The sequence below is a fragment of the Tupaia chinensis genome, unplaced genomic scaffold (assembly GCF_000334495.1).
Source record: "Tupaia chinensis unplaced genomic scaffold, TupChi_1.0 Scaffold144982_1, whole genome shotgun sequence".
Lineage (NCBI taxonomy): Eukaryota > Metazoa > Chordata > Mammalia > Scandentia > Tupaiidae > Tupaia > Tupaia belangeri.
The window spans coordinates 186,020-212,891 of record NW_006204841.1 but is presented as its reverse complement, the minus strand read 5'-3'; the positions used below and the strand labels follow the sequence as shown (position 1 = coordinate 212,891).

Here is a 26,872-nt window from a genome sequence, read left to right as displayed (position 1 = left end):
TGTATTGATTCACAAAATATCTTAATTAATCTAAATACTTTCAATAGTAAGTTCAGCTGATATATACATATCTGTGAACAAAAGTTGACTTCAGGCATGAAACTCTGTGGATAGAATGAATATACTATAAAATAGCCGAAACATGAAACGTGTCACGAATTTGCGTGTCACCCTTGCACAGGGGCCATGCGAATCTTCTCGGTATCGTTCCAATTTTAGTATATGTGCTGCCGAAGTGAGCACAACAATGCTGGCATCCTCCCGTGGTGCTGCATCTTAACTAAAAGAGCGAACGATCAGTTCTAGTTGTTATGAATGACAGCACTATCCAGGCTACTTTCAGACATAACTCCACAACAAAGAAAGTGAAAACATACACTAACTGCACTTACGATGTAGGAGCCAGTCATACTCGAAACACCGCCTACAGAAGAGCGTGTGAAATGAACGCAAGCTCTGCTCCCTCTGAACAGACTCAGCATTAGGTCCGTCTGTGCTGGGGGTACATCCAGGAGGAAGTGCACCTGGGAGCTGCTGCCCGGTGAGTTCTTTACATTTTTCCTTCAGTTCTTCTGCTGTGCCCTTATCTAGAAACATGGAGGAAATGGCTACAAAAATCTTACCAGCAGGAAATTCCCGAGGTGGGCGGCTTTCCTTGTCATCTCGGTTACTCTCCAGATCTTGCTGTTTCTCTTCTCTCCCATCAGGGTCACCTCCATCAACATCGTCGTCATCATCATTGTACTGACCAAGAGCATTGACCCGCTCCACAAACTTGTCATCCTTTATAAACCCACATTCTCTATCCCCATGTACTTTTCCATCATTATTTTTTATTAGCTCTTCAGTGAAAGTGCCATGCTGGTCTAAAACTTCACCCCCATATAAGGAATGTTATGTAAAACAATTTCATCTTCCACCATCAAATTCTGCTGTAGGGAGACCAAGAATACATGATGGGTACTGAAGCAACTGCATTCACAGTCTTTAATGGGATGACTTGTGTTGGAGAATCCAAGTCGCTGGTCACCCAACAAGAAGTCATGGTGTGCACAGGCTGTATCCTTCACTGTTTCCATTCTTGGTTTAAGATTTCCGTTCTTTCCAAAATTTTTTGATGATTGGAACTGAACATACTCTTCTCTTTTTACTTTTTTTTCTTTCTTTTTTTTTTTTTTTTTGGAGAGGTTTTTTTGCTATAGGGCATGTGAGCTCACCAGAGAGAGACAGAGAGACAAAAAGCGAGAAATCACCCCTAGGGGAGATGGCCACATCGCAATCCCTTCTCCTCCATTCTCCTCTTGGAATCTTGGGCACGCACACACACGTGCCCAGTGTGAGTTTTAAGCCTCCGGGTCCGGGACTCAAACCACGGTTGACTACATGGGAGTCCAGTGACATAGCCATTACGCTAACTGCTGGTCCCAACATACTCTGTTCTTTATCAGCTTGTCCGAACCTCTTGAGCGTCTCAGTCACATGAACTCTGATTTTACACGCTTCCACCAACAAACTGCTCCCTTCTCAGACTTTTTCCCAGTCTGGCCCGTGATTATTTTTAAACACAGCAATAGTCTGTATTTCTGTCTCTTGGGCCACCTTTAAGAAGAGTTTCTGCCACCGGGAACCAGCAGTTAGCGTAATGGCTATGTCGCTGGACTCCCACGTAGTCGATCGCGGTTCGTGTCCCGGACCCGGTGGCTTAAAACTCACGCCGGGCGCGTGTGCGTGCGTGCCCAAGATCCCGAGAGGAGAATGGAGGAGAAGGGATTGCAGCGTGACCATCCCCCCTGGGGGGTGATTTCTCGCTTTCTGTCTCTATGTCTCTCTCTGTCTGTCTGTGAGCGCACGCGCCCTACAGTGAAAATCTCTAAAAAAAAAAAAAAAAAGAAGAGTTTCTGCCACCAAGAGAAAAGAGGGATGCACCAAATGCCTAAAAAATCTTGAAGAAAACACGCAGAAAAAAACTTCATGACATTGGTCTTTTTCTTTTATTAATGAATTATTTATTTTATGAAATATTCTTTTTAAAATTTGTTATAGGGCACATGCACTCACCAGAGAGAGACAGAAAAAGAGAAAGAGAGTGAAAAAGCAAGCTGCCAGGTGTGGACTCGAACCACGGTCGGCCTTGTGGGAGTCCAAGGCCTTAACCACCACACCACCTGCTGGTCCCGATGTTGGTCATTTTTAAGATTTGAACTCAAAAGTTCAGATGACAAAAGCAAAAATTGACAAATGAGATTAACATCAAATTAAACAGCAGGCTTAGCCTAGATGGTACGATCGGTAAGGGAGTGCAGTGCTAGGAATTACATGGCGGACTGCTGTTCTGATCTGATTGGCCAGCCAACTGGAAACATGCTGGGCATTTGCACATGGGCCCAAGATCCCAATGAGCTAAAGGACTGGAGGAAGGGGACTGTGGCATGATAGGGCCCTATTGAAAGTACTCTCTCTCGTGAATGTACATGCACTTTCTATGGTAAATAAGATACACTTTAATAACAACAAAAACTCCTGCATAGCAAAGGAAACAACCAAGTCAAAAGACAGTCTACAGATTGAAAGAAACTATACATCTGATAAGGGGGTTATATCTAAAATATAAAATATAAAGGAATTCAAAAATCGCAATAGTGAGAAAACAAATAACCCAATTTAAAAATTAGCAAAGGATGGGAACCAGCAGTTAGCGTAATGGCTATGTCACTGGACTCCCACGTAGTCGACCGCAGTTCGCGTCCCGGACCCGGTGGCTTAAAACTCACGCCGGGCGCGTGTGCGTGCGTGCCCAAGATCCCGAGAGGAGAATGGAGGAGAAGGGATTGCGACGTGGCCATCCCCCCTGGGGGGTGATTTCTCGCTTTCTGTCACTCTGTCTCTGTCTGTCTGGCAAGTGCACGCGCCCTATAGTGAAAACCTCTCCAAAAAATAAAAATAAAAAAATAAAAATTAGCAAAGAACCCGAATAGGTATTTCAAAAGAAGACATACCAATGTTCAACAGATATATGAAAACATGCTCAATATCACTAATCTTTAGGAAAATGCAAATTAAGCCCACAGTGATAGTTGACATCACACATGTCAGGTGGCTGTTATCACAAATGAAGATCACAAATGTTGGAAAGGATATGGAGAAAAGGGTGACCTTTGTACTCTGTTGGTGGGAATGTAAGTTAATACAGTCATTGTGGAAATTATATGGAAAAACAATAGAATTGCTATTGAATTCATCCATCCTACTTCTGGATACATATTCTAAGGACTTGATATCAGTGTGTTGAAGAGACATGTGCATTGCCATGTTCATTTTTGCGTTATTTATAAGTGCTAAATTATGGACCCAAACTATGTAGCTATCAGCGGATGAGTGGGTTTAAAAAAATAGAGAGGAAATGGAATACTATTTACTCTTTAAAAAGGAAGGGATTCTGTTACTTGCAACAACGTGAATGAACATGGAGGGCATTGTGCTGTGAAAGACATCAGGCACAGAAAGACAAAAACTACATGTTCTTATTTAAATTTGGGATCAAAAACAACTGAATTCATAGAAACAGATTAGAACAGTGGTTAACAGAGGCTATCAGGGAACAGGGCATATTGGTCGAAAAGGCAGAAAGTTGCAGTTAGTCAGGCGGAATACACATGGGGTGTTTCATGGGGTGAGTCTATTCATTAGCTTTATTCAATCATTGCACAGTCTGTGCAATGACATAACATGACAATGAACCCATAATTACAGACAATTATAATTTGTCAAAGGATAAAATAACAACAAGTAGAGTTTCCGTTCTGAAGGATGAGAAATTCTGGAAAGACACAGTGGCGATGGCCACACGGCAGCAGAGATGTACACAATGCACTGAACTGTACACTTAAAAATCATTAAAAATGGCTCTTTTGTGGCCACTGCTAGCAGCAGTGACCAAAAATGAAGTTCAGTCCTTTTGTGACTTCTGACTGAAGCGAGAACTGCGAACAGCATTTCATGGAAAGGTGATGTCTTCCCCTCTTTCCAAAGAGCAGAGGCAGAAGTACCATGTTCGACAGATGCCCATCCAAAAGAAGGATGAAGTTCAGTTTGTGCAAGGACACTATAAAGGTCAGCAGACTGGTCACGCAGTCCGAGTTCACAGGAAGCGATGTGTCATCTACATCCGCGGGTGCAGTGGGGGAGGGCTCATGGCACGACTGGCCGCGTGGGCTTTCAGCCCAGCAAGGTGGTTATCACGGGGCGAAACTGGACAAAGACTGCGAAAAGAGCCTTGAATGGAAAGCCAAATCTCCCCGAGAAGAAAGAACAAGGGCAAATATAAAGAAGAGACAATTGAGATGATGCAGAAGTACAAGAATCTTATACACACAGCTTTTCCTAAAAGTTGGGGAAACACTAAAATAGGAAGTTTTATCATTTGAATGTTTTTACAGTAAAAATGTTTGATAAGGAGCCAAGTACAATTTCTTTTTTTTTTTTAAGAATTATTTTATTTATTATTTATTTTTTATGTGTTTATTCCAGAGAGAGAGGGAAAGTGAGAAGGCAAACTGCCAGATCGTGGTCGGCCACGTGGGCGTCCAGCACCTTAACTACCATGCCACCTGCCAGCCCAAGTAAAATTTCTGAAAGTGAAAGAGCAGGGGCCAGCAGAAGGCATAATGGTTATGTCGCTGGACTCCCACATGGCTGACCCCAGTTCAAGTACCGGATTAGGCAGCTTGAAACTCATGCCAGTCACATGTGTGTCCTTGCCCAAAAATCTCGAGAGGAGAACAGAGGAGAAGGGATTGCGGTGTGGTCATACCCCTGGGGAGGGCAATTTCTGAAAGTGAAAGAGCAGGGGCCAGCAGAAGGCATAATGGTTATGTCGCTGGACTCCCACATGGCTGACCCCAGTTCAAGTACCGGATTAGGCAGCTTGAAACTCATGCCAGTCACATGTGTGTCCTTGCCCAAAAATCTCGAGAGGAGAACAGAGGAGAAGGGATTGCGGTGTGGTCATACCCCTGGGGAGGGCGACTTCTCGCTTTCTTTCTCTCTGTCTCTCCAGTGAGTGTATGTGCCCTATAGCAAAAATCTCTCTTGGGACCAGCAGTTAGCGTAATGGCTATGTCGCTGGACTCCCACGTAGTCGATGGCGGTTCGAGTCCCGGACCCAGTGGCTTAAACTCACACCGGGCGCGTGTGCGTGCGTGCCCAAGATCCTGAGAGGAGAATGGAGGAGAAGGGATTGTGGCTTGTGTGATTTCTCACTTTCTATCTCTCTGTCTCTCAATGTCTGTCTGGCGAGCGCACGTGCCCTATAGCAAAATCCTCTCCAAAAAAAAAAGAAGAAAAAAAAATCTCTCTCTAAAAAAAGAAAAAAAAAACTATAGCAAATGAAATAAAAAATATTAGTGGGGCCAGCCTGTGGCCTGGCAGTTAAGGTGGCTGGATCCCATATGGGCAACTTTCCTGTTTGAGTCTTGGATTTCATGACCTGAGAAACATTCTGGGCATGTGTGCATATGTAAGGAGAAGGGATTGCACATGTCCATGCCCTAAGGGGGGGTGCTTTCTCACTTTCCCTCTCTCTTTCTCTCTCTGTCTCTGGCGAGCACACTCATTCTCTGGCAAAAAAGAAAAATAAAAAGATCAGTGAATGGGTTTATCATGTCAAAGGAATAGAAATAGGAAAAATACTCAAAGAATTAAGAAATAAGGGTAAGAAAGTCTAACATACGTTTAATTGACATCTTAATAGACCTGAGAAAGAGGTCAAGGAATATTTGAGAGAGAATTTCTGTGAGACTTTTTTCAGAAATGTTAAAAGATACCATTCTGCACCTTTAGAAAGCCCAATGAACCCATGTAGAATAAATCGGAAGAAATACATACCTCCATGCATCATGGCGAAGTGGCAGGAAACTATGGACATAGAAAATCTTAAACGTAGTCAGGCAATGAAAAGACAGATAATCTTCAACATCGTCTTCTGAAAACCGATTACAGCCAAGACATCAGCCAGGGCTGACTCGATGGTGCTGTAGGAATTCACCGCTCAAGGGAAGCTAGTTCTGTCATGGTCATCTTGGTTCGAATCCCAGCCTAGTCAACCTGAAGCATGCTGGGTACATGCCTGATGTTCAGGATGCAATGGCTGCAAGGCTGGAGGAGGAGATTGCAGCATGACCAGACCCTGTGAAAGGGGCTCCTCTCTCAGTCTCTCTCTCTCTCCCTCTCTCGCTCTCTCTCTCTTGCTTGCATGCAGACACTCTATCATTAATCAAGAAAAAAATGATGTCAGCCAGAGTGGATGCAGGGCCTCGCTTGAAGGTATAACAGAGAAAGGATCCCCTTCCACGTCCACTCCCATGGTAGTTGGTGGATTCCGTTTTTCTGGGCTATGTGACTGAGGACTCCAGGCCTCCCTTACTGGTGTCCACGCGTTCCTTAGCCCAAGCTCTCTATAGGGCACCTTGCAGTAGGGCAGCTTGCTTCAGGAAAGCTGGTCAGCCGGAGCGCCTGCTGGCAGGACGACAGAATCTGACGGAACATAATCACAGAAATGATTTTCCTTCTTGTTGCCATCTTCATTGTTCAGAAGCAAGCCACAGTTCCTATCCCTAATGAAGGAGGTGAGGTCGTTCGGAGCCATTTGAGACCTTGCCGCAGGATTCACTCGGTGTAACCGAGTTCTCTCTTTCTCTGGTAGTGTCAGGGAATGTAGACAACAGGCTGGAAAGGCAACAGCTATGTAGGATAAACAAACTTTAGAAAAGCCACAACTGGGACCAGCAGTTAGCGTAATGGCTATGTCGCTGGACTCCCACGCAGTGGACCGCAGTTTGAGTCCCAGACCTGGTGACTTAAACTCACGCTGAGCACGTGTGCGTGCGTGCCCAAGATCCCGAGAGGAGAATGGAGGAGAAGGGATTGCGGTGTGGCCATCCCCCCTGGGGGGTGATTTCTTGCTTTCTGTCTCTCTGTCTCTCTCTGTCTGGCAAGTGCACATGCCCTATAGCAAAAACCTCTCCAAAAAGCAAAACAAAACAAACAAAAAGAAAAGCCACCACTAAAAATTCAACAACAATGTAGCAAGGAAAACCAGCTACCTTTCACAGAAAGGATATGATGATTAGGAATTGAACCCTAGGAAGATTCCTGGCCTTGGGCAATCTCATGGTAGGATGATAAGGCAGTTGAATCCCATATGGCTGGCTGTGCAGTTCGAGTCTCAGACCCAGTGGCTTGAGAAACGCCAGGTGCATGTGCATGTGCCTGTGAGCCCAAAATCCAAAGAGGAGAGATATAGAGAAGGGATTGTGGCATGACTATTCCTCGTGAGGGGTACTTTCTTTCTCTCTCTCCCTCTCTCTCTGTCTTTGGTGAGAATACCCATCCTGGCAAATTAAAGTAAAAAGAAAGACTACTGACCTCAGAAAATGTAACCTGTGAGTGAGAGACCAATAAAGCAATATAGCTCATGTAAAGGTCTTAACTTCTCATGTAGAAAAAAGAAACCATACCTAATATTTGTGCATGATATGAACTGATTTTTTCCCATGATAGTCATTTTCTACAACTTCTGAGCTTACTTCCTTAATATTTGGTATATGTGTTCTAATTTTATTTTATTTTATTTTATTTTGAGAGATTTTCACTATAGGGCGCGTGCGCTCACCAGACAGAGAGAGACACAGAGACAGAAAGCGAGAAATCACCCCCCAGGGGGGATGGTCATGCCGCAATCCCTTCTCCTCCATTCTCCTCTCGGGATCTTGGGCACGCATGCACACGCGCCCGGCGTGAGTTTTAAGCCACCAGGTCCGGGACGCGAACGGCGGTTGACTCAATTGGATTCCAACAACATAGCCATTACACTAACTGCTGGTTCCCTAATTTAATTTTTTAAAAAACTACTTAGTATAACATTGCTGTAGGAAATGCATTTTGTTTATCAAAATATTTAACACCAGGGTCAGCCCTGTAACCTAGTAGTTAGGGGAGCCGCATCCCACATGGCTGACCACAATTCAAATCCTTGCCCTGGCAGTTTGAAAAACATGCTGGGCATGTGTGTGCATGCTCCAAATCCTGACAGTAGGGTGAAATGGAAAAGAAAGGATTGTGGTATGATCATACCCCATTGGGGTTGCTTTCTCTCCTCCTCTCTCTGTCAAGCACCATAAGCCCCTCTAATTAAAAAAAATTTAATAAAGTACATAACCTGAATTTCACTGGAAAGTAAGAAGAAATAGGCTACTGTGCTCCATTCTTCAAAACTAGCTATCCAATTGTTTTTAGGGTTCATGAGCAATTCCAAGCCTGGAAGTGCTACATAGCAGTCAAGTCTACTAATACATACAAAACGTACAACGATGTTAGTAGATTTCTTTTTTCTTTCTTTCTTTCTTTCTTTTGTGTGTGTATAGGACCCAAATGAAGATACAGAGTGGAATGACATTTTAAGAGATTTTGGCATTCTTCCTCCAAAAGAAGAGCCCAAAGATGAAATTGAAGAAATGGTTTTGCGTTTACAGAAAGAAGCGATGGGTATAGTTGTGCATCTGGTGGGCTGGATGAAAGGGGCAACTAAGGTTGTAACAATGAATCACAGGAATGTGAAGGGAGAGGACATTGGAAATGATTTCAAACAAACTCCATTCATACTTTCAAAATTAAAATACTGAGGGGACCAGCAGGTGACGTGGTGGTTAAGGTACTGGACATTGCCTCATGACCAATCAAGGTTTGAGTCCCAGACCTGGTGGCTTGCTTTCTTACTTTCCCTCTTTCTTGCTTTCTGTGCCTCTCTCTGACCAAATTAAAATAAGTGAATGAATAAATAAAATTAAATAATTCTTTAAAAAAAATACTGAAACCTAATTTACATGTTGAAAATCACATGTTAATTAGTCTCAGAGCTGAAACATTCTGGTATTTGTCCTAGTGAGTTTCTTCTACCACATCCCTCTACCTGTGATTAACTTCTATTTTGATTGTTTTTTATAGTATGTGTTATTTGTCAGGATTTTTGGATACTTGTGGAAAATCTGAATTTATGGGGTTTAATTGATTTTCTCATTTACTTTTAAATGTAGCCTGTTAGTTTTGTGAACTTTGAGGCAGTAGTAACATTTTAATATTATACTTTCTATAATATGTAAAGCTATTTTGAAGCTGATTGTTGTAGTTTATTTTAAGATATTCATCTTCATCTATCTAAGATACTGTTCTTTCTGGACATTGACTACAAAGTAAAAGTATGTTTTTAAACAATTTGGCTACCTAAAATGTATATTGTTTTAGTTAAACCATATGAAAAGATGACTCTTGGACAATTAAAGGAAGCTGAAGATGAATTTGATGAAGAGGATATGCGAGCTATTGAAATATATAGGTATAGTATAGTGATTCATTTGTGTTGCTTATGTGTGTGTGCATGTGTGTGTGTGTGGAGCGTGTTTTTGTTTTTCGATAGGGTCTCATTATGTCACAATCCTCCCACCTCAGCCTGCTGATTAACTGGGACTAAAGAGTATGCCACTACACTGGACTTTTCAGGGTGGGCTGGGAATCAAACCCAGGCTGCCCATGTGGCCTCAGTCTGCTGAGCAGCAACATCTGTCACATGCTACCATGGCTGGGCCTTTTGTGATTTTCTTCTTTTATTTCCTTCTTTTTCATTTTAGAGTGATTTTTGCTATAGAAATCACCCCCTTTCCCCGAAGGGATGGCCACACCACAATCTCTTCTCCTCCGTTCTCCTCTTGGGATTTCGAGCACACACTCATGCACCCAGCATGAGTTTCAAGCTACCAGGTTTGGGATTTGAACTGCGGTTGGCCATATGGGAGTCCAGTGATATAACCATTACACCAGCTACCGTTTTTTTTTTTTTTTTAAGTGTATTAATGAGAGACAGAGAAAGACAAGATCCCTCAACAGGGTTCCATGCTGCAGTACCCCAGCCTTCCCAGCCAGTCAGGACCATGGATGTTTGGTGTTTACCAGCTGACCAGTGAACTGAGCCCTCAGTCTCTGTGTGGATCTGGCTTGCTGGAGCAGCTTGTTACTGCTGCACCACCAAGCCAGTCCATATAGTATATTTCTGAATGAACATGTATTGTAAGAATGAAACTAAGAATTTTTATCTTATGGAATAGATTTCTAAAGGAATGAAACTAAGGGCTTGCCAGTTGGCATGGTGGTTAAGATGCTGGGTTTCTACAAGGCTTACTGCAGTTTGAGTCTTGGATATAGTGACTTGCTTTCTCACTTTCCTTCTCTCTCTCTCTTTCTCTCTGTGAGTCTTTCTCTCTGGTGAGCACATGTGCCCAATAACAAATTTTTAAAAAATAAATAAATAAAATTAAATAAATATCTCTTAAAACATTTTCGTCTTAAGGAATAGATTTTTTAAAGAATGAAACTAGGGGCCAGCCAGTTGGCATGGTAGTTAAGGTGGCTGGGTCCCATATGGCCCACAGTGCAGTTCGAATCCTGGACCCAGTGATTTGAAAAACATGGCAGGCATGCACATGTATGTGTATGTGTACATACCTAGAATCCTGAGGCAAGGGTGAAAGAGTAGGGGCTGAGGAGGGACTGTGGTCCTTCCCCGGGAGGGGTGCTTTCTCTCTTTCTCTCTCTCTCCTGTCTTTCTCCAGAGAATGTGTGTACCCTAAGAAAGTTAAAAAAAAAAAAACAACAACTAAATTTTAAGTAACATTTTAAAACTCCTTTTATATCAAATGGAATTGCATCATTTTTTTTTTCTTCTGAGTTTCTGTATTGCTGTTCTACATGATCAGAGAAGCTCCTCTAATAACAAACTATAGAAATGATCCCTGGAAGTATAGCTTTGTTTTCATAATTTTTTGCCTTTGTTTAAAAAAGGAAAGTGTCCTATAATATGCAGTGAAATTCCGTCAAGTTAAATATAATAAAGTGAAAAATACCAATAAAAGACCAGCAAAAAGATGGACATTATTTTCCTTTTGATGTGATGTCTATCTAGAGTGTCTATTATTTTAATGAATTGCCAATATTAAACAAATTATTTTAGAAATTAGTGCAAGTTCATACATTTTCCAACATATTGATATTTTACAAGGCTAGCATTATTCTGATACTAAAACTACACAAAGACATTGCAAAACAGCACTAATATTCTCTCATAAATATAGACACAAAAATCTTTAAGAAAATATTAGTAAATTGGGCCCAACAGGAGCCATGCTCATTCAGGCACTGGACTCCCTCATGGCTGACTGTGGTTCAAGTCCTGGACTTGGTGGCTTGAAACTCACACTGGGCACATGTGCATGCATGTCCAAAATCCTGAGAGAAGAATAGAAGGAAAGAGACTGCAGCATGGCTGTCCTCCCTGGGGAGTGATTTCTCACTCACCCTCTCAATGTCTCTCTCCCTCTCTCTCTCTTCCTAGCAAACACACCAGCCCTATGGCAAAAGCTTAAAAAAAAAAAAAGAAAAAGAAAGAAAGAAGAAAGGAAAGAAAGAAAGAAGAAAGAAAGAAAGAAAGAAGAAAGGAAGAAAGAAAGAAAAGAAAGTATTAGTGAATTAACTACAATCATTTAAGAAAAAAATAATAAGGCCTGATCAAATAGCATTGGTTCTAGGAATGGAAAGCTGTTTTAACATTTAAAAACCAGCGAACTGGGGTTCGAAGCAGTAATATTGCAATAGTGGTGAGCATATCTAGCACCCAGATCTTGGTTTATAAATGCTATTGTCCAATAAAAGGAACCAGTGCTCCTTGGAGTACTGCTTGATTTCACAGTGTGGGCTGAGAAAGTACAAGATGAGTCTGAAGTGTGTGTGGTGCCAGAAAGCCATAAAGTACTAAGCAAAGAGGGAGAGGGATCCAGGAACCAAACTGAAAGAACTTTCAGTGCTCAAATCTGGAACAACTCTACTGACAAAATAAATAATCATAATATTAAAAAACAAATAATAAAATACATATTCATAAGCCTCTGTGATATACCTAAGTAATTGAATTCATGAACAAAATGAGAAGTCACAGCTTTTTCTTACTGAAGAATTTTAATTAATAAACAGCAATTTTTAAATGTTTTGTCTTTTTTTAAAATAATTTTTAATTATTAATTTTAATTATTATTTACACATTTAATTGCTATACATCATTTAGATTGTAAAGAGACTTTACCTAGCATGATAATAAATATTAATTTGAATGAAGATGAGATGAAAAGAGGAAAACAAACAAACAAAAATTACCATTGGAACTCCATGATGATAATTCCGCATGGGCAAGACCTGATGGATGCTAAAATAAATGGTTGAAAGTTTAAGCCATGGGGCCAACAGATGGCATGGTGGTTAAGGTGCTAGACTTGCACATGGCTGACTATAGTTCAAGTCCCAGACTCAGCAACTTGAGAATCATGTTGGGTGCTATGTGTTCATGCCCAAAATCCTGAGAGGAGAAAGGAGAAGGAATTGTGGCATGGCCACCCCACCCAGAGGGTAATTTTTCACTCTCCCTCTCTCTCTGTTTCTCTCTGGAGAGTACATGTACAAAAAGTTTAAGCAGAAACAGAATAGTTGCATAAGCTCCAAGAGTCTTCCCTGAATATTTAGTAATTATAACGGAGGAAATATTAAGTTGTTGGGAAATCATGATGTATTTTTCTATGCTTTTCTAAACAAAAATGAGTCATGATTTTCCCGACAACCCAATAGTAAGTTTATAGTGGAGAGATTTGGCAGACATCATCATAGGCAAATGATCAAAATTACCATCACTAATAATACGTGTTAACATCAAGTAACCCCTGTCATGTCATGCTAAGGAGGGCAGAAACTGTTTAACGCGACTGTTTTTGAAGTCTGGAGTCTGTTGAATGTTTGCAGCATCCAGGGGAAAGCTTGGTCGGTAAATCGTTAATATCACGTGAGTTCAGCCCTCAGTTCAGAAACTGCTACCCATCTGTTGCCCCACTACGCGCAGCTGTGTGGGTGACAAACTGTTTTTGACACAGCCTAACGCAACCAGGATGGGTAATAAGAATCTTGTCCTCCAAATATTGGGGTTCTGTGTTCCGATTCAGAATAGATCACTGCTTCTGAACATAGAGGCACAAGAACAGAGGTGGGGTGCTATTGTGTCAGCCTCCACTGGTTCAGGCAACTTCCAGGATATATAAAAGGGCTGCATCCTTTATTTATTTTTTTGACATTCAAAAACAATTGTATATGGAGAAATATGGCAAGTCATTGCTTATGATACCTTAAAGTTTACACCTCAGGTCTGGCCTGCTTCCAGCAGAGATACCCTAAAGCAATTTAAAATCAAAACTCGAACAAGGAAGGAGAAGAATTTGATTTCTAAAGTTAACACATTATGTTACAAATGTCTAGTTTTCAGAAAAAGAAAAAAAAAGGAAATAAAGTCACAAGGCATACAAAGAAGCAGAAAAATACGGTCCATTTACAAGAGCAAACTTAATTGACAGAACATATGCCTATGAAAAAGCAGGTGTCAGACTTACTAGACAAAGACTTTATTACTATGATATACTTTGGACCATGGTTTGGCCTCCAAAGTTCCAGTTTTGGAGTGATAAAAACGTTTTTGAATTAAATAGTGGTGATGATTGCAGAAGTTTTCAATTCATGTCCTACAGTTCTCCTGAGAAGCTCTCTACTGGGAAATAACTATGGATCTGGGATTTTTTCATTATAGGCTACAACACATCGGAACCCTTTGCTTTCATCCATGTGGCTCAGAGAGACAGTGTAAAAGATCACATGGATGGAAACTTTATGTAAAATGTGAAATTAATCTGAAAATTAAAAATAAATAAAATGCAGAAATATTTAAAAAGATCGCATGGGACATAGAAATGGGCCTACCCTTTCACTCCTGTCTCATTGACCGTAAGCTAGTCTTTTGAGCCTAATCTGGGACGAAAGAAAAGCTGCAAATGTAGCCTTCCCGTGAGTCCCAGAGGATGATGCTATAATGACGACGTCTCCACCAGAATCTGCCACAGAAATTTAAAATAGCATACATAGAAGTTTCTTTACTTGAATATTCCCCATCAAAATAACAAATTTAGTCACCACCATATTATGGCATTATTTTAATTTCTCTACTTGAACCTGTAGACTTCCAAATTTTACTTTTTTCTAAGAGGAGAAAATTCTGTGATAATCTTGATAGTGCAGATTTAAAGCAAATTCCTCTTTTAAAGTAAAATGAAAACAGCAACTGAGTTTGTTTGTTTGTTTGTTTGTTTGTTTTTTTGCTATAGGGCATGTGCACTCACTGGAGACAGAGAAAAAGTGAAAAAATCACCCCCCTCCCCCCAGGGAGGATGGCCATACTACAATCTATTCTCCTCAGAATTTTGGGCACATATGTGCACATGCTTGATGTGAATTTCAAGTTGCTGAGTTCGGGACTTGAACCATGGTCAGCTATGTGGGAGTCCAGCACCTTAACCACTACACCCCCTGCTGGCCTCAGCAACAAAATATTTTTTTTTAATTATTAGGATGTTAGAGTAAAGGAGCGTTTCTTCTTCTTTATAAAGATTTTAACAAACATTAAAATTTACTATCAACGATGAGAAAAAGATGAGTTGGTCTCCATCATCTCTTACTATGGGTTCTATTTGGTGCCTTAGGACAAGATGAAAAAATGTAATTGTCAAAACAGAGGAAACAAAATACTACTGTGTAAATGACCAGCTATAAAATAACAAAGGGATCAACTCAAAAACTCTTATAGGTAAATGAAGAAAAATCTATATGTAGCCATAAATATATCTGCTGTATATTTTTATAGCAGATGGAATGAATTGGCTCCCTTGACAAATGTTCCAATTTCTCTTGGTATATGTTCCAGGACTGCAGAGGCTAAAAAACTGGACCTACATTTCTTAGAATGTATTGCAGCAAAGGTAATGAATGTGATCTAGGCTCTGCTGGACACACCCACAGGAAATTCAGACTTGGAACTCAATTAAGTCTGGTGTTCGTGAGCACTTAAATGGTGGGTGTTCCATGTCTCTGCAATCTCACGTGTGGTGTTACACAGGTTTGACTCAATTGGTGCCTTTATTTTGTAGTCATCAACTTCAGTGGGCCTACCTGACTGAGGAGCGTTGCTAAAATCCAAATCACCAGCATGGAATTCCATGAACCATCGCTGACACTGATGTTTCTGTAGGGCATTGTCACCATCAACTTTACGCAAATTTCACAAGCTTGACACGCGTTCTTCCCTTGATAGAAGTAAAACAGTAAATCAGGGCAAAAATGCAGTTTGGTCTTCCATCTTCAACTTGTAAAATCTCCAAAATTCAATCAAATCGCTTAATTTTTATTTTATGTTTTTTATAATGAAGCTAGAACTGTCAGCTGTCAAATGATATAGCAATAACAGATGCAAATGACTCTAGTACTTCTAAAGATATACTAGCATCACCCATTACAAAAGCACATCATGACTTTTGACAATCCAACAGAGAAAGCCTCGGCAGGGGATCAGCAGATGACATAATGGTTACATCACTGGATTCCCACATGGTTGACTGCGGTCTGAGTCCCAGACCCAGCAGCTTAAAACTCACACCGGGTGTGTGTGCATGCATGCCCCAAATCCGGAGAAAAGGATGGATTGTGGTGTGGCCATCCCCACTAGGGGGTGATTTCTTGCTTTCTGTCTCTCTGTCTCTCTGGCGAGCACATTTGCCCTATAGAAAAAACTCTCCTAAAAAAAGAAAGAAAGAAAGAAAGAGAGAAAGAGAGAAAGAGAGAAAGAGAGAAAGAGAGAAAGAGAGAAAGAAAAAAAAAGAAAGAAAGAAAGAAAGAAAGAAAGAAAGAAAGAAAGAAAGAAAGAAAGAAAGAAAGAAAGAAAGAAAACAAAAAACTGAGGAAGCCTTGGCAGACCAGTTTTTGTTTTGGGGTTCTTTCCTGGTACCCTATCCTAGAGCCTGCTCCTTCTGTCTTTCTATTGGGTTTGTAAAGTACTTAATTCCCCAGATTAAGTGCCTTTCTGCTTAAAATAGCTACAGGCCTTTTAGTTTATGCAACTGAATTCCAACCGATATGACTGGCAGAAAATGTAGGCCATTGAATGCTGTGTAACTTCCTGACAGAAAAACTAGCCCATGTGTTCGCCTTTCTCCCCTGCCCAATTCTACTGAGAGGACAACAAAAGATGAGAAAGAGGAGCCGGTGGGAGAGAGGAGGAAGAGAAGTAGTTGACAACTACACCATTAAGTAGGACATGGTGCCATCCATTGAGTAAAACATCTTAAAATTTCAAAAACATCAAGACAGATCAAGTTGAGGAATATTCGTGATAATGGTACTTAATACTCAGTGTAAACAAAGTAGAGCACCCCCATGAGGTCTTTGGAGTTAACTCTAGATTCTGAGCATCTGGGCCAGTTGGAGGAAAGCTGAAGGCCTTCAGTGTAAACCTGTGAGAAAGTCCTACCCCGGGTTACTACTCCTGGCATTCTCCTTTAGGCTTCATTTTGCTTGGATTACTTGTTAAGTAGTGAGAGAGCTCACCTGACATGCTTCCAATGTGTGACATAAGGCCAGAGCATTTCAAATGTACCCAGGGTTTTGTTTTTATTCAGTATGATCAAGAGATGATTGCCATTGGAAGGATATTTGTCACAATTTCTAAGAGGAGAGGGGCTTGACATGCTACATAAGGACCACACAGGGAAACACCCGAATTGGTCCGGAGTCAAAAGGAGCAGGAGGAAATCATGGGCAGAAGCCTTTATTAAGGTTTCCGCAGGAAACGCAAGGCAAGGTTCAGGATTGGCTAGTTTGAAGAATTTTGAAGTATTTTAGTGTGCTCTGGGCTGGATGGACTGTCCCAAGCTCTCTGTTACCTGGGCCTGGGATAACTGAGGCAGAAGGACAGTGGCTTAACCTGTCAAAGGAGGTGGTTGAGGATATGAACTCTGGGTTGGTTGTTCGCATGTGAGGAGCATGCTACCTACGGAGTGTTTGCCATCTCTTGAAATTAGCTATCCGTGGGAAGGGCGGTCTTTCTACGATGGTTAAGGCTGCAGATCCCAGAGAGAATGCAGAAAATAAGAAAATAAACTTAATATACACAGAAAGAAGGAATATGTACCCCCTAGCAAGCTTACAGGTGTAGAATCACTAAGTGTTAGCCAACTTGCAGATGTGTCAAAAACCATTCGGATTTGTATCATGAATCTAAGCATTCAACGCCTAAATGGTCAAAGTATATAAATTTTGAGAAGGTGGTTTAACCAAATTTTTAAAAATTTTGCTTACTATCTTTATATATATATATTTTCAATTCGTGATGGGGCATATGTGCTGCTTAACAGAGAGAGAGAGAAAGAGAGTGAGAAAGTAAGTCACCAGGTCCAGGGCTCGAACTGTAGTGAGTCTAAGGCTGCAGATCCCAGAGAGAATGCAGAAAATAAGAAAATAAACTTAATATACACAGAAAGAAGGAATATGTACCCCCTAGCAAGCTTACAGGTGTAGAATCACTAAGTGTTAGCCAACTTGCAGATGTGTCAAAAACCATTCGGATTTGTATCATGAATCTAAGCATTCAACGCCTAAATGGTCAAAGTATATAAATTTTGAGAAGGTGGTTTAACCAAATTTTTAAAAATTTTGCTTACTATCTTTATATATATATATTTTCAATTCGTGATGGGGCATATGTGCTGCTTAACAGAGAGAGAGAGAGAAAGAGAGTGAGAAAGTAAGTTACCAGGTCCAGGGCTCGAACTGTAGTGAGTCCAGCACCTTAACTACCAAGCCTCTTTGCTGGCCCCCGGTTGTTTAACAAAGTTTTAAGGTTTTCTATGGGTGAAGACAGGTAACACTGAATGCTCACTGTGCTCTAAGCACCATGTTAAGAAACTTACTATCTAATTTAATCCTACGTGAGTAGGTATTAGTATTATTCGCATGAGCAGTTGGGAAACTGAAGTTTTGAGAGATTAAAAAACTTGCCCAAGTTTATGCTGCTAATAAGTGCTAGCTTTTGCATTTAAACCTAGTTTAGTCTGACCTTAAAGTCCAAGCACTCTCCTCTACTACCTGTGATAAATTGATGTTTATAAGATATGATTATAAATACAAAGACTTTGGCCAAAGAGTCAGCTTAGCACAATAGTTGTGAACATATAAATAGAGGTAATAATAGTAGTGACATCAAAAAGTATTTCCAAGGATTAGATTAGTTACTATACTTCAAGTAGTACCAGCAACAAAGCCCTCAATAAATGTTAGCTGTTATTACAGATATTCTCCCTCATGAAGTATGTAACCTGTGTGTGAAAATTTGTTGGCCTGGGGCTAGCAGGTGGCATGGTGGTTGGGGCACTGGACTCCCACGTGGTCAACCATGGTTTGAGTCTTGGATCTGATGGCTTACTTTCTCACTTTCCCTCTCTCTGTCTGGTGAGTGCACTTGCCCTGTAGCATATTAAGATAATAATAACGATGATGATGATAAATAAAAGTAAATAATTTTTAAAAAAAAGAAAGAAAACATGTTGACCTAGTGTCTCTATAGCTATGATTCAAATCCTAGTCTTCAATAAAAATCAATTTAAAAATTCATAGCAAACTTCTTTTACTTTGCAATGCTCATGATAACTCAAATTCCCACATAATAAGAGAAATTGGCTTTATAAGGTTATTGATGGTAATCCTATCATTTAAAGCATTTGATGTGTGTGGATATTATAGTTATTGCCCTATGCTGCTGCCGTAGATGAGAATGACCCTCAGAATGTGACGGTTTGCCACGTGGCTCAGAGGCAGTGCCTGTAGTCCATCTACTCAGAGAGCAGAGGCAGGAGGGTTGTGGGGTCAAGGCCAGTCTGGGCATCATGGTGAGCCCCTGTCCCTAGAAGAAAAAAAAAAAGAATATGTCCATTTTCTTATGTAATCTATTTTCATTTTTTAATTAGAGAAAAGAGGTTACAGGAATGGCAAGCTCTCAAGAAAAAGCAAAAATTTGGGGAATTAAAAGAAATTTCTGGAAATCAGTATGTGAATGAAGTTACAAATGCAGAAAAAGATGTGTGGGTTATAATTCATCTATATAGATCAAGGTAATTATTATTTTATTTATTATTATTATTATTATTTCACTTGCTATAGGGCATGCGCACTCATGAGAGAGACAGAGAGAGAGAAAACAAGCCACCAGGTCCAGAACTTGAACCATAGTCAGCCATGTGGGAGACCAGCGCCTTCACCACATTGTCTGCTGGCCCAGCTCAAGGTAATTACCACAGCATTTCAAAGTGTTAATGTACTAGTGTTTTAAAAGGCGTGTTTCTGGTTTTAAGGTTCTATAAAGCATATGTTGACAGAAATAACCAAGCTCTGCAGAAATAACATCTCATGCAGTTTATTCTAAGCACAAGATGGAGTGACCTTAGGCCCAGAGAAAGACAGAAGCATTTCTTGGGGGCTGAGATACAGTGGTTACCATCACATAGTTCTGAGTGCAGGAGGGTTGTGCCCTCAGCAGAAAGTCATTTTTACATTGGTCCAGCCCAAAACGATGGGAATCTGGAAGCAGAGACCTGTAGGTTATAGATGAGTCTGAAATTCTTAGCTTAGTAATTAATAAAAGAAAAATACAAATCTCTGTTCCTAAAAGAAATCAGCAAAAGAATATCTGTGCTTTACTGTAAGAGAGGAGAAGGCATGGGCTGGAGAGGTGGCATGGTAGTTAAAGCGCTGGACTTCCATATGACCAACTGTGGTTCAAGTCCTGGACCTGGCGGCTTGCTTTCTCACTTTCCCTTTTTCTGGTCATCATGAAACACCGTGCCAGGGACAGGGTCTAGCATCCCACTGTCAATGCACCAAATTGGTTTGTCAGTGCTCCTAGGCCTCTGTCAGTGTTTGTAGGCATGACTCCCCAGATCCCATGGAAACCACTCAGGAATAAGAAAAAGAAGGCAGAATTCTGTCCTCACATATAACAAAGAGTATTCATGAAAAATAAACATATGTACATATTACACCCATATGTAACTATCTATTTTAAGAGTTATTGTCTTCAGTGATTAGATATTTTTAATAGTTTTACTTTTAATTTAAAGAACTTGTTACACATAGAAAAACAAGCAGCTTTTGGTAGTAAGTTTAAAACTTTTCATTATGGGACCAGCAGTTGGCGTAATGGCTATGTTGCTGAACTCTCATGTAGTCGACTGTGGTTTGAGTCCCAGACCTGTTGGCTTAAAACTCACGCCAGGTGCGTGTGCGTGCATGTCCAAGATCCTGAGAGGAGAATGGAGGAGAAGGGATTGTGGTGTGGCCATACCCCTGGGGGGTGAGTTCTTGCTTTCTGTCTCTTTGTCTCTCTCTGTCTGTCTGGCGAGCACACACACCCTATAGCAAAAACCTCTCTAAAAAAAAAAAAAAAAAAAAAAACAACTTTTCATTATGATGAAATTTAAATATATAGGAAAATTAGAAGAATGGTAACATGAGTACCCTAAATGTACCATATAGATTCAATAATGAATATTTTGTCACATTTATATCATGTGTGTGTGTGTGTGTGTGTGTGTGTGTGTGGGCACATGCATTCATGGAACCATTTCAAAGCAAATTATACACAGCATGACGATTAATTCATAAGTACTTCAATAGGCAGCTTCAAAACTTAAGAACATTGGACGGGAAAAAATGTATTTTTCCCTCTACCCAGCTAAGATCCCTTGGCTTAAGCCCTATAAATGAAACTGACAAAGACAGATTAATAAGAGAAAAACAAACATAAATCTATAATAGTAATAAGTGTATCACACATATACATGGAAGAATTCAGTGAAGAGTAACTCAGAGGGGTGGTTAAAACGTGGGCTTAGGGAACCAGCAGTTAGCATAATGGCTATGTCGCTGGACTCCCATGTAGTCGACCATGGTTTGCATCCCGGACCTGGTGGCTTAAACTCACACCGGGCTCATGTGCGTGCTTGCCCAAGATCCCGAGAGGAGAATGGAGGAGAAGGGATTGTGGCATGGCCATCTCCCCTGGGGGGTGATTTCTCGCTTTCTGTCTCTCTGTCTCTCTCTGTCTGTCTGGCGAGCGCACATGCCCTATAGCGAAAACCTCTCCCCCGCCCCCAAAAAAACACACAAAAAAAGTGGGTTTATATAGCATCTTAACAAAAATCACAATAAATTTCTAGGTAACTGACAAGATGAAAGAAAGAAATTTTGAGCTTCTAGGGATGCTTCCATAAATTTGCATACAAATCATATAATTATTATATATTATCTTGTACATGCACATGTGTATAATGTATTGCCTAGGATTAGGAAGATTTCTGAGAACTTGCAGATGTTGCAGATGCACACAAGGCATATATCTCTGCTGTTATAAAAATTTCATTGAGTAGAGGGCCACACGTATAAAAAGGTTTTTAGGCAGTGTGGTTGAGGTCTACACAGAGAAGACATCGAAGACAGGAATGGTAAGTTCTCCCTTACGAGAGGGAAAGTACAGAAAGTTGTGTAGAGTAAGTGATTCTTGGTCTGGGCCAAGAATAAGAAAAAAATAAGAAAGGATCCCCAGGTTTACAAGATTGGAGGAAGCAGACAGGATGAACAAAGTAGCTCAGATGAAGTGTGCAGCTTGAACAGAAATGGGAGTAAAAGGCATCACAGTTCTTTGGTGGGCGTTTGGCAATTTGATCTGGCTGAAGCAGGAGGTGCAAGACAGATAATAATGCTGAGAAGCAGACAGGGTCCAGACCATGGAGAGCCTTGAAGGCTACATTGAGGAGTCCAGACTTTGTCCTGAAGACAGTGAAGAGTCACTGAAGGATTTTAAGCTGAAGAGAAGAGAAGGGTAGGATTACAGGAATGAGATTTTCATGCTGAACTCTTTTTGTAAAAAAGTATAAAGGATGAATATGGCAAACCAGTACTGAAAACAGAGAGACCATTTAGAGCAATCTGATGTAGCCTGGAGAGAAAAGGAGAGGAGTATGGCAATGGCCAAGGGAGGAGAGGAGAGACATGAAATAAGGAGGTAGAATCGCTGTGACTTGCTTACAGTTAGACACTGTAGAAGAGAGATTTGTGGCCTGAGTGCCAACCTAAGAAAGTACAGGAGAAAGGTCAGATTTTTTTTTTTTAAAGGAGTTTTTTGCTATAGGGCACATGCGCTTGCCAGAGACATACATGCGCTTGCCAGAGACATACAAAGAGACAGAAAGTGAAAAACCACTCCTCCAGGGGGAGTGATCATGCTGCAATCCCTTCTCTATTTTCTTTGGGATTTTGGGCACTCATGCACACACAGCAGGTATGTTTCAAGTTGCCCGGCCCAGGACTCAAACCACAGTTAACCACGTGGGAGTCCAGCGTCTTAACCACTATGCCACCTGCTGCCCCCAGATTTTTTTTGGGGGGGGGCAGGAAGAAAGAAGGGAGATAAAATTCATCAGCTGTTGATATTAAAACAGTTAAAGATTACCAGTGAATATGTCTAGAATGAGAAATCTCTGGAAGTGTCTTGATTTCTTTTGGTTGTTTTTTGTTTGTTTGTTTGTTTGTTTGTTTGTTTGTTTTCCCTAGTCCTACAAACAGAACTGGCTTGAACTAAATGCTTAGTTGGATGTAGTTCACCTAAGTTAAGCATCAGATTCTGGTTTCATTCCCAGCCTTAGTGGTGTTTGCAATAAAAATCAGAGAATTCTACATACAGTTCATCATTGCTGAAGATAACATAAAGGATGAAAATATGCTGTTATGCAGAAAACTATCTATACATATATTTTTGTCATGAAGATATTTCATTTATTTTATTAGATTGAGATGAGTAGTTTGTTTCTTAATGACAATGAGTATGTTGTTTCTCTTTTTAGCATCCCAATGTGTTTGTTGGTTAACCAGCATCTTAGTCTCCTAGCAAGAAAGTTTCCGGAAACTAAATTTGTTAAAGCCATCGTGAATAGCTGCATTCAACACTACCATGACAATTGTTTACCGACAATTTTTGCTTATAAAAATGGTCAGATAGAAGGCAAATTTATTGGAATTATTGAATGTGGAGGGATAAATCTCAAACAAGAAGGTAATGATGTTATTTTAAAAACATGTTACTAAAAATAACAGGTGAGGGCCAGTAGGTACCATGGTGGTTAAGGCACTGGATCCCACATGGCTGACTCCACGGTGTGAGTCCAAATCCAGCAGCTTTTAAATCATGCGGGACACCGGTATGTGCATGCTCAAAATCCCAAGAGGAGAATGGGGGGGAAGGGATAGTTGGTAGGGCCATCCCCCCCCCAGTGGGGATATTTCCTCACTTTCCCTCTCTCTCTGTCTCTCTCTGGCAAGCACACGTGCCCTATGACAAAAAAAAAAAAATCTTAAAAATTAACAACAAAAACAAAACAGGTGAAAACTTCCATAAATTAAAAAGAATAATGAAAGTTTATTTCCTTAAGATGTAAATTTTTTCCATCATTCTAATCTTTCTTCATGCCTCCAGATTAATTTTCCTACAATAATACTTTTAACAGAACGCTCCTGTTTAAAAGCCTTATTGGTTACCTGCCTCAAGTTAAAAAAGTAGACTCTTCTAATTCTACTCTTCTTAAAATTCTTCCATCTAAACCCTGTTTCTTCCTGGATCTCCTCCATTTCCATTTACCCCATTATGTAAAACTGGACCAATTTATGCTCTGTCTTCCCGTCTCCACTGAATTTTGTTACCACATATTCTCTACACAACTTCGCTTTCACTTAGTCACATGCTATTCACTTTTGTTAATTCCCTTGGAGTCTTGTTTCCATAACAAGGGACCATGTTTCCTATTATTTTATTTTAATTTTTATAGCTCACAGTGCAGGACTTTATATTTTTCCCGTCTGTAATGATTTTTACTCCTAAGGTCATCTGTTGGATCTTTCCATTTCCTTGAACTGTTTTAACTCTATTATGAAACTAAAAATCTTTTTCTCTCACTACTGTGTGAAATGGCTGTTTTCACTGGCTATGCTTTCACTTCATGGAAGCCCTCCAAAACTTCATCTGATCTAGAATTTTCCCTTTTTCTTGCTTCTTGTCTCTAAGGACCTCCCTCAGTTTAGCACCTTGTTTTTCTTAAACTTCATCTTTTTAATTAAAAAAATTAGTACACCGAGTATAAATAATAATAGAGTAAGCATTCATTGTCTTAGTCTGCTCAGGCTGCTGTAACAAAAATAACAAGCTGGGTGGCTTGTAAGCAAGAGTCATTTCTCACAGTTCTGCAGGTTGGGAAGTCCAAAATTGAGCCACTGACAGAGTCACTGTCTTGTGAGGCCCAGTCCTTCCTGGATGGTAAATTCATCAACACGTCCTCATATGGAAAAAGGGGCACACAACTTCCTTTTAGGTTTCCTTTTTTTAAAACAAAGATACTAATTTCTATTCATGAGGACTCTGTCACGATCTAATCACCTCCCAAAGACTTCCATCACAGTGGGAGTTAGGATTACAACAGATGCATTTGGATGCAGTATACGAACATTCAAGACCTTAGCAATGATCAAAAATAATGAACGTGAACATGTTTCAACTATTTGTTTGCATGGTTTTGAAAAAATGTGTTACGGATATAGTTGAAGTTCCCTGTTTTTTTCATTCCTAGTCCTATTCCCCTCCCTGCTTCCACAGAAGCAAACACTATCATGAATTTGTACATATTTGGTCCTTTTGCTTTTGTTTTTCTGAGAGGCTTAAAAATTGTAGTAAAAAGAGGTAACATAGCATTTACTTCTGTAACCCTTTTAGGTATTTAAGTACTTAGTTCAGTGGCATTAAGGACGCTCACTGTTGCCTCACTGTCAACCATCTCCAGAACTCATCATCTTGTGTAACTGGAACTCAATATACCCGTGAAATGACTCTTCCTCATTCTTCCCTTCCTCCAGCTCCTGACAACCACCCTTCTGCTTTCTGTCTCTATGAATTTAACTACTCTAGATTCCTTATCTAAGTGGATCAATATAATTTTTTGTTTGTTTGTTTTTACGAGAGGTCACATGTATTCACCAGAGACAGACAGAGGAGGAGGGAGAGGGAGAAAGCACCCCCTCCCCTCAATGGGATGTGATCACAGTGCAATCCCTTCTCCTCCATTCCTCCATCCTTTCGAGCTTTGGGGCACACATGCATATATGTCCGGCATGTTTTTCAAGTTTCAGGTCGGGGATTTAAACCACATGGTTGGTGGTGTGGGATTCAGTTCGCTTAAACACTAGTCTACAGTGTTTGTCTTTGTGATTGATTTATTTCCCCAGGCATGATGTCCTCAGAAAACTTTATACCTAATAGACAACTCCCTATGTCCTTCTTGCCTCAGCTTCTGGCGCATGGGCCCTATAGCAAAAACCTCTCAAAAAAAAAAAAAGAAAAAAAGAAAATCATCGAGGGGTCGGTCATGTGGGATCCAGCACCGTAAGCACCATGCTACCTGCTGCCCCCCCCAATGGCTCTTAATTTTGCTGGTCATCTTTATCATTTTTGTGTTTCTATTTTTGCCTAAGTATTTTCTTCATTATATACTTCCTTCTGCTTTACTTGGGCTAACTTTATTGTCTTTTTTTTAGATAAAAAAAAGTGATATATTCATTTTTATTTATTATCATTTTAATTTGCTACAGGGCATGTATGCCCACCAGAGAGAGAGAGAAAGTTGGCCCCTTTCTTAGATTCTTGACTTGAACTTTTTTTGTTTTTCTTTTTTTGAGAGATTTTCGCTATAGGGCGCGTGCGCTCGCCAGACAGACAGAGAGAGACATAGAGACAGAAAGCGAGAAATCACTCCCCCCAGGGGGGATGGCCACGCCGCAATCCCTTCTCTTCCATTCTCCTCTCGGGATCTTGGGCACACACGCACATGCGTCCGGCGTGAGTTTTAAGCCACCAGGTCCGGGACATGAACCGCGGTCGACTACATGGGAGTCTAGCAACATAGCCATTACGTTAACTGCTGGTTCACTTGACCTGAACTTTTTAAAAAAGAATTATTTTATTATTATTTATTATTATTATTTAATTTGATCAGAGAGAAAGTGAGAAAGCAAGCTGCCAGATCTGGGACTTAAACTGTGGTCGATCATGTGGGAGCCCAGCCTCATGAACCGCGGTCGACTACATGGGAGTCTAGCAACATAGCCATTACGTTAACTGCTGGTTCACTTGACCTGAACTTTTTAAAAAAGAATTATTTTATTATTATTTATTATTATTATTTAATTTGATCAGAGAGAAAGTGAGAAAGCAAGCTGCCAGATCTGGGACTTGAACTGTGGTCGATCATGTGGGAGCCCAGCCCCTTAACCATCAACACCACCTGCCAGCCCCTTGACTTGAACTTTTAAACCACTTATTTTAAGTCATTTTTACATAAGCATTTTAACCATAATTTCTCTCTTTAAGTAAACTTTGTCACTTCCAATGTATATTTTGATATTGTAGCACTTCTCATTGTCGTTCAGTTTTAATTACACCATTTCCATATTAATTTCATGAGTCAGCTGCTGTTTTATATAAATGATAAATGTTTCTTTTCATTTTTTTTCCCAAGATTTTTATCTTAATAATGGGTTATATATTGCAGAACTTGAATGGAAGCTGGCAGAAGTTGGAGCAATACAGACTGATTTGGAAGAAAACCCAAAGAAAGGCATTATAGATACGATGGTGTCTTCAATTAGAAATACTTCTATTCATGATGACAGCAACAGTTCCAACAGTGATAATGATAACAAATAGAAATATTGAATAAATCACTTTTGACTGTGAAATGTATATTTTATTCACTATTGCCTTTACACT

General features: G+C 40.3%; 1 protein-coding gene, 1 non-coding gene and 1 pseudogene across 4 annotated transcripts in view; 1 reads left to right on the top strand and 2 right to left on the bottom strand.

The window, feature by feature from the left end:
* PDCL2 (phosducin like 2) overlaps positions 1 to 26,872 on the top strand; it is a 31,668-nt gene extending 4,796 nt beyond the window's left edge. The window contains exons 2-6 of one of the 3 annotated variants that reach the window (XM_006167686.1): positions 8,421 to 8,541; positions 9,298 to 9,388; positions 18,978 to 19,121; positions 22,908 to 23,116; positions 26,655 to 26,872. In XM_006167686.1, the coding sequence (XP_006167748.1) occupies positions 8,421 to 8,541; positions 9,298 to 9,388; positions 18,978 to 19,121; positions 22,908 to 23,116; positions 26,655 to 26,809 (720 nt within the window). In that variant the 3' untranslated portion in view covers positions 26,810 to 26,872. The remainder of the gene's footprint in view (positions 1 to 8,420; positions 8,542 to 9,297; positions 9,389 to 18,977; positions 19,122 to 22,907; positions 23,117 to 26,654) is intronic. The other 2 variants (XM_014583880.1, XM_006167687.1) reach the window with 2 other exon arrangements.
* Positions 137 to 243, bottom strand: LOC114005941 (U6 spliceosomal RNA). Its single transcript, XR_003547733.1, has one exon. It is a non-coding gene; the product is annotated as a U6 spliceosomal RNA (small nuclear RNA).
* On the bottom strand, positions 10,727 to 10,854 carry LOC114005940 (uncharacterized; annotated as a pseudogene).